General features: G+C 36.5%; 1 protein-coding gene across 1 annotated transcript in view; it reads right to left on the bottom strand.

Moving 5' to 3' along the window:
* ATP2C1 (ATPase, Ca++ transporting, type 2C, member 1) overlaps window positions 1-13,195 on the bottom strand; it is a 105,521-nt gene that overhangs the window by 2,097 nt on the left and 90,229 nt on the right. Inside the window, exons 18-25 of the mRNA XM_012732077.1 lie at window positions 12,230-12,339; window positions 6,254-6,304; window positions 5,174-5,340; window positions 4,428-4,496; window positions 3,725-3,841; window positions 2,487-2,634; window positions 2,064-2,159; window positions 735-876 (exon numbers count right to left, since the gene is read on the bottom strand). Of these exons, the coding sequence (XP_012587531.1) occupies window positions 735-876; window positions 2,064-2,159; window positions 2,487-2,634; window positions 3,725-3,841; window positions 4,428-4,496; window positions 5,174-5,340; window positions 6,254-6,304; window positions 12,230-12,339 (900 nt within the window). The remainder of the gene's footprint in view (window positions 1-734; window positions 877-2,063; window positions 2,160-2,486; window positions 2,635-3,724; window positions 3,842-4,427; window positions 4,497-5,173; window positions 5,341-6,253; window positions 6,305-12,229; window positions 12,340-13,195) is intronic.

Genomic DNA, 13,195 nt, shown 5'->3' with positions numbered 1-13,195 from the left:
TCCTGAGAAATTACAGCTGTGACCTTAAAACTCCATTTTATTTTTAAAGAGTCAGGAATTAAACTTTAAATTAAAGTTTAAAATCTGAGTGAAGTTATAGAACTCAATTTATAACTATCGAAATTAAATTAAAAACCCAAGAATTAATGATAGCATTAGCATAAAAATGCATCATTCCTCACACTTACACAGGGAGGTTAATTTTTAAATGTACTATATAAGAATACATTAGCTACGCACATAGTATATGAAAGAATAAAATTTCTCTTCTACATGATCTTAATAGAGTCTTCTATTCTTAGGGTCAGATTGTTATTGCATTAAATTGTTAAATCATTAGAATGAGCTGATTAGCAAGTAAGAATTTGAAATATTAGTTTATCAAAATTGTAGTTTTAAAGAAAAGTTTGGATTTTAATGAGCTTAAATCTAATTTTCTCTTCATACAAGAGTAAACTACAAGTTATTAAGTTATGAACTACAAGTACTGTACAAGGTTGATTACCTATACTTCAGAGTCACCAAATAGGATTCTGACAATAATCTATGAAATATTTACAAGGAAAAAAATCTAGAATAAGGAAAGGGACTTCCCTAAACTTGTCCAAATAACTGCCAAACCAGGCCAGCCTCTTCACATTTCATTTTTTTAAAGAAAACCTTTATTAGAAAAAAAATGTAAATACTTGCAACAATTAATCTAAAATGTGTTATAAAAATAACATTTTCTTTACCCAGTATACTTAGGCTCTCCGTCTGAAAAACTTTCTGAAGTGGAGGAAAGTAAATAACTAATAACTGTCCCATGATGGATCCAAGAACTGCGTAGCAAAACATTTTATTACTGCAGAGTCCAATCTCAAACACAGATTTGGTCTGTTGGCAAAGCAGAGTTCAATTATTACTCCTTGGTCAATGAAACAACTTTACTATTAATACACTCACCTTCAATTTTCAATAAACTATGAAATTCTACAGTGGCAATACTATGAAATCTCTTAAGTTTAGTTACAATTCTAGAATAACTCAAATGTAACAGGACAAATTTTAAAGCAGCTTCTCTTTATCAAGAAAGGGCTTACTCAAAAGGACGTACTCTATTAAAAAACAAAACAAAAAAGACACAGAAAAAAATGTACCTACCTTACTGAGATGGAAAAATGTACAGAATGAAGACTAATGTAAAAAAAAAATGTATTTATAAAATAATAAAGAAAAAGAAATGTACCTTAGCATTTCAAAGCACTAAAAAACTTTTATCTGTATATATAATTAGCTCTTGAATCGTTCCTGCCCTTTCAGATAGATAACCTTTCTTGAATAATAAACCTGATTATGAGTATATACTGAAAAAGTAAAAGTGACTTTAAAATCAAATGCTACTGTTTCTTTAAAAATTAGTCTAAACTTCTCAATTTACTGCACTTGGAGAATTATAGCATGGTAAACAGTAATACAGCTAAGGTGCTGTAAAACTGAAATAAACAGCCAGGTCTCACAGGAAAGTACCTCTTAAGCATATGCTCTGGGAATGCAGTACTAGGTGATACTTCACTATTTTCTAACAAAGTGATCTGATCAAGAAAAGCAGTCACATCTGAAGATACAACAGGAGAAGAAAAGCAAATTTTAAGTGTCATAAGCTTTGACACAATGATGAAAATAATGGGAAAAATTCACATGCACCAAGTCATGCTTATAACTATGTGTTTCTTTTACTAGAGTGAGACTAATATCACTGTATGAGAATCCGCAGGTGGGTCTTATGCTCGAATAATGTTAACCTGAGCCTATCGCAGAGCTACAGATACTAAGAGAATGGGAAGAAAGATCAGGTGATGACACCTGTGATCAACTTTGATCTTCTGGTCAAAGGCTCATCTCTCCAACAGCCCCATCTCTATGATGAGATGCCTGTCGGCACAAATTTGTAGGAAGGCTTTATCAAGAGCAGTAATCTATGGTACGAAAGCAAGCCATACTAAAAATTCATAATCCTTGCCTACCATTAAAGAATACGCTTACCCAACTGAATCAAATCAGCTAATACCACCAAACCATACCTGGGATCTGGAACTTAGTGCATTGAACATGTCGAAAAACACAAAGCATGTGAAGGTCATTGTGGTATCTCGAGGTGTTATCACATTGTCTCGTAGCTGTCAAAAGAAACAAACAGAATGACTTTTCAGTGACAAAACATAAGACTGTATATTAAAAGTCTTTTTTGACAATAAAGAGCCTGTATTATTAAACACAGATTTTCTAACTTTTACCCAAATTTGTTCATTTTATCTGATTCTTCTCTGCAGATTTATTCCAATGAACAGTTTTATTAACACTTACATGTTGAAATAAAACTATTTTAAATACTTATTATATTTTTCAAAGAGATCTCCTAACTTTTCCTCTTGCATGTAACACATCAAAATAACCAAGAGCCCATCATACAAAGCCACATAAATAAAGCAATCCAGTGAATATACCTCCCGCCAGAAGACAAACAAAGTCCCACAAACAATGATTATTGATGAAACGAGTATTTTAAGAATCAGGTTTTTGGTTAAAATGCTGTCCTTCCAGTTGCGTGGAGGTTTACGAATGACATCTTTATCCACTGGTTCTACTCCAAGGCTTAAAAACAAAAAGAAAAGAGTGAATTACTTTAAATTTGAGATTTGGATTTGTTACTCGATTATTCAGAAAACTATATGCTTTTCTCAAGGAAACAAGATGTTGAAGCACAAGGAAAAGTTCTGCTATGACTACTAGGAAATAACTACCGAATTTAGCTTGCTCTCCTATTGTATTTATTCATAGTTTCATAGTGGGCTGACAGTCAAATTTAAAAAGAAGAAACAATCCAATTTTATTTACAGTTACTTATTTTAAACATGAAGTAAAAGTATCAGCTGAGGGCCCTCCCTGGTGGCGCAGCGGGTTAAAACACAGCACTGAGAAGCTAAAGCCACTTCCGCATGAGTTGGATTCCCGCCTCCCCGGAGGTGACCACATGGAGGTGACCACATGGTGCAGCAGACCTCTCCTGACCCGCTCGCTGCTCCCCTCAGCAATGTTCTTCGTTGATCTGCCTGTTCTGCTCCCCACTCTGTCTCTGGTGAAGCCTCTCGCTGCCCCTGAGCCTCTGGCCTGTACCCCAGTTCTGTATGAACAAATAAATAAATCTTTAAAAAAAAAAAAAAAAAAGGAGTATCAGCTGAACTCTGAATTATCTTCCACACATGGAAGTTTCAAATGAACTGATTTGCTGACATGTATCACTTACTCTGTGTTGGAAGCCTCACGTATGACTCTCTTATTTAAAAAAAAAAAAAAAAAACATTTTTACTAGGTCCTTCGATACTTTCCCAGAATCTCTAAAATTGAAAAAAACCGCCTGGTAATTGCACATTAAACTCAGTGCTATGTCATTACATCCCATTCTTAGAAACAAAGAGCTCACTTCCTGAGGTCAGAACCTTGTACTAGAGTTCCCAGATCTGTTCTCAATTCAAGGCTGGACATTTAACCCAGTGTAAAGGCTCACGTCCATAATGTATGAATGAGCACCCCCAGAGAACAGGTGATATGCACATATCAGACAATCCATAACAGATATGCTGCTGCAAAGATACCCCATGTGTTCCATGAAGGAAATCTTACAAGTGAATTATTACACTATCCTTCCTCCTCGTTTTGAGTTTATACATGAAAAAAGGCTTACCTTTGGGCTGGAGGTCCATCCATAATAATATTGATCCACAAAATCTGCATGGCATTGAGAGGATTAGGAAAGTTCATTAATGTAGCCAGTGAGATTAGAGTTAATGCTGCTATACTCCTGTTGAAAAAAAAAGTCATTAAAAAAGAAATCCGTCACATAGTAAATTCTTATTAATTTTATATTTTTTAACATATAAAAATTCAATTTACTACTATGTTTTTAAAGGCCATGTTTTAAGTATGTTTTATTCATGTGAACATTTTAAGCTGTGTTAACCCTTACAATCTATAATACTTAAACAGTATTTGAACAACAGTAGATAGAGATTCAAAACCTGACGCTGGAGTAGCTATTGTTACACAGTAGTTAACCATTTCAATGAGCTTGTTAACTACTTTTGGTCTGTTTTCTGTTTGTAAAAAGATACTAAAAGTAAACACTAAGATTTCACATCCCCTTTCAGTAATTTGAGAAGCTACTAATTAATCTACAAGGGTTTATATATATGGATGATACAGTTACCTGACAGATTTAGAAACTATCATGCCATTTTAAATTTCAGACTACAATGTATTTTCATTTTGGAATACTTATATATGCACAAACCTCAGAAACAAGAACTCAGAAACTTCTAGCCTTCTGCTTAAATTCTACTGTTCATTTATCTGTAAGACCCATAATGACAAACTTCTTAGAAACTTACGTGCTTAGCTGGAATCTGACAAAATTTTTAATGTTATTATAAATGCCTTTACCCTCTTCAATTGCAGACCTGAAATTTAAAAAAGAAAATTGAGAAAACTGCACACAAAATTAAAAGATACATGTATACTTAAAAATTGTTGTGCTAACTCTGAAAACAACTTTCTAACTGATAAAACACATAAATCATTAAAATAATCTTATTGTCTTCCCACAATCAATATTAGAAAAAGTCTAGCAAGGAATGAAAGCTAAAACTGCTTTAGCTTTACCTAATTTTGTTGTGCACTATATTAAAATTCTTATCTTAAAAAGATATTTCAACATTAAAATTACATAATGTCTTCAAAACAAGTAATAGTACATACTACACATTATGATACTGAAATAATCTTAACTTCTCCAAGCTGATTTTTCTTAAAGATACCAGATGCATGCCTACTTCATGCAGGCTGGATTTAACTAGAATAAAAGCTCCATGAGGTTCACTGTAATACTACCACACCCGTGGCCAGAAATTGTGACATTTGGCTAGTTTTATAAGCCAATGGCCCTATATTTACTATAACTTTTGCATTCCATATAAATTAACTTCTCCACACACTAAGGCATAAAATTACCCTAGTAAAAGAGTTAATTTCAGTTTACCCAATGTTTAAAAATTACCAATTCTTTGCCAGCTGATTATCTGGGTAGAGCATGGAAAAGGTAAAACCTAAGATGCACATTCACTGAAACAAAACTTACATTATGGTCTGGAAATCATCATCTACCAGGATCATGTCTGCTGCCTCTTTGCAAACATCTGTGCCAGTCTGGCCCATGGCAACACCAATGTCAGCCGCCTTCAGAGCAACCGCATCATTTACTCCATCTCCCGTCATGGCTACAACTGATCCAGTCTTCTGCAGAGACTAGCATCCAGGAGGAAGAAATTCTGATAAAAATGTTGCTTCCACACAGATAAAATGATTATCTACTTTTTTAACACAAAGCTTAAAGTGAAAATTATAAAGACCACCAATTTACAAGTTTCAATTCAATATATGCGAGGCTTAAGATAAAACTTAGAAAGAGATGCTACTGCTATTTCCATGTGTGAGAACTGTATACATAAAGTCTGATCTGTGGTCAGTTAACTATCCGGTGGTTCTCAGGGGAAACTGTGTCTCTAAGAGGTTATCTGGGGGTGATACTAGAGATCCAGTTTACTGTCACGACTTGAATGCTCCTGGCATGTGGAGGGCAAGAGAACAAATGCCACAACCGCCACTGCACACACCACCCCTCACACGCAGCTCTCACACTGAAGAATTACCCAGCCCCATGCCAACCGTGCTGAGGCTGGAATAATCGTAACTAATAAAATGGCAGGCTTAAGATGACAGACGACTTAAGTCCATTAACTAATGGATACCATGTCAGCTACCTTATATACTTCTGACTGATAATAAAAGCAGCCATAAGCTTTTAAATACTGTTTACATTCTTAAAATATTATTGGGAGGGGGGACTGCATTTATTCAGTTTCTAAGCGATTACACACTGGGGTTCATACTGGGATGCATTACTGACTTCCTCAGAGCCTACTTCTACATTGTTTAATTATTTAAAGGAGGGTGCAAGTAGTGTGATGAATTTTTTCTTTTACATTCTTCCTATGCTAATTAAATTCTCCCACTGCAAGCTCTCAAAAATATACCACTTGCTTTGCTTCACAACTCCTTCAATTTTCATGCTTCTAGTCCCACAACTATCAGGAAAGGCTAACAGTTGTGTAGTTGTTTACATAATGAGATAGAACTAGCTTGACTCTTAGAGACTCACCTTAATAATTTTCATCTTGTGCCTTGGACTAGCTCTGTAAAATACTGCAACCTGTTGAAATACAGGATACACTCAAAATCTTCACTGTAAAGAAAGTTATAGTGACCCACACATTTACAACTAAGAACAATTTTTTTAAGTCATCAATTTAAACTGTGAAACACAGATCACGTGTATACTCTATGTCATAAATTTAACACATTCTTTGACATGGTATTTCAAACTTTACCAAAGGTACCACAAAAACACACAATCTAAACAAGTTATTCAATCTGTCCTATTATGTTTAAATTCTGAACACCGCTTTATTCATAAAACATTTCAGAGACAGAACAGAACAAGCCAAGACTCGTGCATCAGTCTCCTCATGGAACCCAATCAGATTTTCTCCCATCAGTACACCAAAATCCATGAGGGTACAGAGACCTCCCATGTTGCTAACGCCAATGCCCATCTCTTGTCTGACTTACTCAGTTCTCAGCAGCGCCCTAATACAGTGTCACTCCCACCCCCACACTTCCTCTTGGCGGCCATGACCAGCCTCCATGCTCCTGATCTTCTTCCTACCTTTTTGGTTGTTCTAATAAGCAGGTTCCTCAGGACCTACCTCTAGATTGAATTTTTCAGTTTTTAGGCTTTTCTCCATAAGAGGCCTAAGAATCAGTTACCTCTTCTGAGGTGATCGCCTACTGTCTTATAGATTTTATTTATATACACTTTTCTCTCTAGCCTAGACATTCCCAATGAAATCCCGATTGATGAAACTAATCTACCCACCTGCTCTACCTGTCCTGTTGTTTTTATTTTTTTTAAAGATTTATTTATTTATTTGCATAGAACCGAGGTGTAGGCCAGAGGTAGGGGGCATAAGAGGATTCACCAGAGACAGAGGCCGATGTACTGAAATACACTGCTGAGGGGAGCAGTAGGGAGACAGGAGAGGTCTGCTGTGCCATATGGGTCAGCTCCCTCCCAGGGATCAAACTCTGACCATGGCAGAGCGCTGAGACTTAACATATCCCAGGCACCTCTATTATTTCCCAAAAAACTGGCTCGTTCTTATTCTAAGGCAGGTATATCCTGGCAGTTGCTCAGCCTCTAAATTTTAAGAGCCATCCTTTTCTTTCATGTGTCACAGTAGTTTGCCAGCAAATTCTGTTGGGTCCATTCTCAAATATATCCATATTTCAACCGCCCCACTCTAAATGCCAGTGCTAAAAGGCTACAGCTGGGCTAAACTCACGTTCTTTTCTGCCCTTGCCCTCGGCAGCCTAATCTCAACACTGTGGTTAGATCAACCTACAAATGGTTTGCTCTGTCCTCTGCTCAAAAGCCCTCCATGACTACATCCCCCTTCACATTGTGGGCAATGTTTCCATAGGTGTTACACGGCTGCTGCCTCCTGTCAGACAGCACCTGCTCAATGAGGTCTTCAAACTTCCTTATCTCTCTCCCTCCTCCTTTCAGTGTTAACACTTAGCAGCATTTTATTTATAGATATGTGTGTATATACATATCTAGGTATACATATGTGTACACACATTTATCTCAGACTGTAAGCTCCACAAAGAAAAGTTTTTGCCTTGTATCTCTAATGTCCTATAAGTACATATAAAATGAATGTAAACAGAGCGAATGACTCTAAAGCTTGTCCCAGGTATCCTCTCCAAATTATAATTAAAAATCAAACAAAAGAGGATTCTTTTCCTAGCAAAAGATTCAGTCTAACTGTAACATCACATTACTGACTACTATTCAATCACCCAGATATGATGAATCATATTCATATTCATAAAATACTCTCCCTTTTACGAAAGTTAAAAGTCCATTTGGAGATCCTTTTAAAAGGACTAAGTGACATTTGTATTTAAAGCATACTGATCACTTTTAAATGAAAATCCAGCTTCACTGCAGAAATTAATCATGTAGAGCACAGCACCAACGTACAAGTACTTAGCAAAGGTTGCAGATTTACAGAATACTTAAAAATAAAAGGCTAATTACAAATACTCAGGTTGCACAAAGTAGAATTTTGCTTTTGTTCCACTTAATTCTTGAACCACTGCAAGTTGCTCCATTGTAGTCACTGTGGGTTGTCACTGACCACAACAGTGAGGATGAAACTCTTGGCTAGAGGCATAATTCTTTTGTACAGTAACACGTTACTTGACACACATCCAGTGCACCTATTACTTGATGGAAGAGTCTAGCATTTCAAAGCTTTCAATGGAAATTCAAAAATAAGAGCCACCACTCTGAGCCTAAGCAGATCTCACTGCAGAGGTGACACCCATGGTGTCATGCACACAGTACATTAATAGTGCCAAAGAAAATATGGTTTGCATGCACCAGCATGAGCAGGTCAATCTTTCCAGTTGAGGAAAAATGTTAAAATTTAGTGGCTGAAAAAGTGTGAAGAAATGAGATATAAAAGACCTAAAAAATTACAACTGTATGACTATACTACAGTTGGGATTAAAGTTCTATTCTAAAATTGCATTTTTACTTTGTTAATAATCTTCTGATCTTCATGCCTGTTTTTCTACCCAGGAAAAGGGCGTAATTTGATAATTTGAAACTAGCACACAATACAATCACCTCACTGCCCCTTAAGAGTAAAAAGGGAGAAGTCAGGAGGAGAACTTAGGGAGGGCAGTGAGGAAGTTTGGGGTACAATGGAGGGAATGGTGACCACGAGAAGAGGGAGGAAGGCAGGACCTGCATAAGAACTTCCACTCCTCGGGTGCACGCTTCTTTGCAGCATCACGTTTGTGTTCAGCAATCACGGCTATTTTGAGTAACATCACCAGACAAAGCAGTCATAAGGAACAAAGCAGGAAACTATCAAAGGGGATTAATAAGTAAAACGACTTTTGGCATTCAAATAAGCAGCCAAAGTTCTCCAAATCTTCCAGACAGATAGAGATAACTGATATATTTAAGACAAAAATAGGTGTAGTATTGATAACCTATCAAAAATTAAACAGCACACAGACTGTGATAATACCTTTGGCATTTGGTAGGAATATATATAGGTATGCTGCTATAAAAATGAAGAATGAAAGAAGATGCCCTCCTTATCAACAGGAAATACAAAATACACAAGGAGAAATCATAAACAGAAAGTACTAAGAACTCCTAAATGTATGCGATAAATAATTGTGCAAAATCAGTTTCTATAGTATTCTGTAGTTTTGACCTAATACTCTACGTCTAAAGGACAGAGCAATGTTAAGAGATTTGAGTTACATTTCAATGAGAGAAAATTTATATTATTTTAGTACATGTGGGAAAACCTCTGTAGGCAAGCAATTTAGAAGAAAAGTTTTGTTCTGCTATTAAGAAAAGCTTACTCAGGGGCCCTCTGTGGTGGCTCAGTGGGTTAAAACACAGCACTAAGAAGCTAAAGCCACTTCAGCATGAGTTTGATCCCTGCCTTGGAGGTGACCCATATGGCGCAGGAGACCTCTCCTGCAATGCCCGCTGCTCCTCTCAGCAGTGTACTTTGTCAGTCTGCCTGCTCTGCTCCCCACTCTGTCTCTGGTGAATCCTCTCACCGCACCTGCACCTCTGACCTGTACTCCAGGTCTATGTTAATAAATAAAGAAATCTTAAAAAAAAAAGAGACTTAAAAGACTTAGGTATTCATAGACATGAAATACCAGGGCAGAAACCTTGGTATTTAAAAAGTTCCTCCTAGAGATGGAGGACTTTAAGCAATTCAGGGAGTTTCCTCACAAGACTGATATTTACATGGTTTAATCATGTGTAATAGCATCACAGTATCTGCCATAATAAATACACAAAAACTCTTATTTGAAAAAGACCAATGGTGTAATTTGTGCAAACTAATGATGTAATCTGTAATTTGTTTTATTCTTCTCTATGTTTATGTAGTTTTTTTTAAGACTTTATTAGCATTTTTATCAGCAATCCAGAGAATAAGATGAAGAAAGCAAGTAAAATGAAATGCTAAATCTGTCAGTTTCACTAGTTACTCACATCTCTGGAATGGGAACAGAAGTCTAATGGGAAAATGTTTAATTAACTACAGACTTCACATATATTTAGTATATATCCTCTGCCCCAATGCCCCCCAGAGAACATAATGGGGAAGTTCTTCCTTCAGAAACAATGTCAGGAAGGAACTCTCGGCAGGACAGGTGCATAGGGTAACTTGCAGATATGAAAACACCTTCTCCTCTCAATCTAAAACAAAACACACACACACACACACACACACACACTGCTCCTAGATGCTGAGGAAACAACACTGATGACCCCAATTTAGAGCACTCAGGATAAAGGAGAGAAAACAACATCACAAAGACAAGACAGACAACAACGTGGAGGCAAGAATGCTGCCCGCCTCTGACAGAGCCCTTCCAGCTCGGTTACGCCCCCACAGTACCCCCAAGACTGAATTCATACCACAACAAGAATGTGACTCTAAAGAAGTAGCTGTTTTATAAGCTAGGAGATGCCTTTTCTCCCTATAAATAACTTATCAGAAAATCATGCTACCAAACGTAAAAAGGCATTTCAATGAAAAAAGGAGTCCTTTCAACAAACAGTGCTTGAACATCCAATGTAAAATAATGAATCTTAGTCCATTTTTCACAACATACACAAAAATTCAAAAAGAGATCACAGACTTTAATGTTAAAGTGATAAAAAATTTTAGGTAGAAAGCTTAAACTTGTAAGACTTGTAGAAGAAAACAGGCAAGAAATCATAGTGATCTTTGATTAGGCAAAGAGTAGTTAGATATCTAAGACAAGTTACATGGAAAGAGAAAAATGAGGAAGTGGACTTCATCAGGATTTAAAACTCATGTTATTTGAAAAATAATTTAAAGAAAATAGAGAAGCTAGAGTTGTCAAAAATATTTCAAAAATAACTGATAAGAACTTATTAACTCTAACATACAGAGTCTCAAAAATTCAAGAATATAAGCTTTAAAAAAATAGCCAGGGCAGACAGCTCACTAACAATATGTGGGTGACAGATAAGCATATAAATACACACTTAGCCCTATTATTTGTAAAGGAAATACAAATTAAAGCCTCAATAAAACCACTCTATACCTATGAGACTATAGGGTGGGGGGGAGATGACAACTTTATGGTGCTGGTGCAAATGGGGAGTGGGTGGAACTTTCAGACACTGCCGGTGGGAATGTAAAATGGTAAAGATACTTCATAAAACAACTGCCGTGGTTTGTTACAAAGCTAAAACATACATTAACCATATGACCCAGCGGTTTCTTATATTTAACCAAGAGAAATGAAAATTTATTCTTTTTAAAGATTGTATTTGTGCATGCATACAGAAATGGGGTACAGACCAGCGGTGGTGACAGGATTCACCAGAGACAGAACGGGGAGCAGAACAGAAGCAGCAGGCAAAACAGGAGAGGTCTGCTGCACCATGTGGATCACCTCTGGGGTGGGGCTCGAACTCCCACTGAAGTAATAAGGGCTTGGCTTGGCTTAGTAGCACAGCGCCAATCCGTTGCGCCACCAGGGAGGGCCCAAACATTTATTTTTATGCATAAAACCTGTACCCAAATGTTTGCACTAACTTTATCCATAACTGCCAAAATCTGGAAACAATACAAATGTCATTAAGCTGGTAAGTGGGCAGGGTACCCCCAGAGGAAGGAACCCATTCAGCACAGGGTCTCTCTTCACTCTGGGCTTTGTAAATACAACACAAGCACTGTGAATTGTCATAAGACCTTCCTTGGAGAAAACTTGTTCTTGTTGAAGTTAATGAATCTGCACTGATACAATGATCCCATCAAACACTCGCTCAATGATAGGACTGATGTCAACGGCAAGACTACTGCATTTCAAGACTTAAAACAAGCTGCTTGGTTGCCCCAGCTATTCTCTCAGATTCATTCGGACAGTAGGAAGGCTCACGTTCAGAGAGAGACCTGACTGCACTGGGAAGGCTCTGGTCTCAGCCTACCTTTGGAACTATCTGCGAAAGCTGCTGGACATCCATCGCGTCTATCTCTTCTCCTGAGACTGACTGGGAAGTTTTGGAATACAACCCCAGGCGACTAGCTACAATGGAAAGGGAGAAAAAACAGAGTTAACCAAACTGGTTGAGTCAACAAACTGTTCACTCAGTACAAGTTGCTACACATTCTCTTTCCTTTTTAGGTATAAGTCTCTATAACAATGAGTTATAAAACAAACTACTGCTAAAACAAATACATCTGAGTTAGTTACAATGTTGTGTTTAAATTTAAGAATTAAGTTTTCTTTTTTTTTTGCAATTTAACCCATCATATCTAAGAACTGAAACTAGACCAAACAGGTCTGCTCAGTACCTCAATTTTAATGAAGACAAAAGTACATTTTATGAGGAGAATCCAAATTGAAACAAAATGGTGACAGGTCTTTGTTAGTGGAGCTGTTGTATATAAATGAAAATGCTGAAAAGTTGTCCTAGGTTCAAACTTCCCATAATTTTGTTTCTAGCAATACATTGTTACTAGTTAACCACTGAGATGTGAAACTTCTGGTTTAGTCTCTTTCCAATGAATAAAATCAGAATTGATAAACTGCAGTGACTTATTATCAGCATAAATTATAGCTTACAAGTTCTGGGAGAGTGACTTCCTTGTCCTTGTTTGCCTCATACCTCTTAAATCTTAAATAGCATCAAGTAGCCTCGCCATATATATGAGACAATAGAAATATAGACATAAGCTATTTTACTCAAGTTAGAAGACAAAACTAAATTCTGCTTCCTTTCATATTTATGACTTAGTGATTTCTATAAAGGTTATAAGATCAGAAATAATCATGTCCTTTAGTGAATAAAAATGTATGTAATTTCACAATGTCATATACATTTTTAGTAGTTTTAGTATATTTTTAGTACATTTTACGTTTTAAAGTAAAATTTTTGTTCACTTTTGAGTAC

This window comes from Condylura cristata, unplaced genomic scaffold (genome assembly GCF_000260355.1).
Source record: "Condylura cristata isolate star-nosed mole 26May11 unplaced genomic scaffold, ConCri1.0 scaffold00033, whole genome shotgun sequence".
Taxonomy (NCBI): Eukaryota; Metazoa; Chordata; class Mammalia; order Eulipotyphla; family Talpidae; genus Condylura; species Condylura cristata.
The sequence above is the reverse complement of the archived record's forward strand: the minus strand, read 5'-3'. Positions and strand labels throughout refer to the sequence as shown.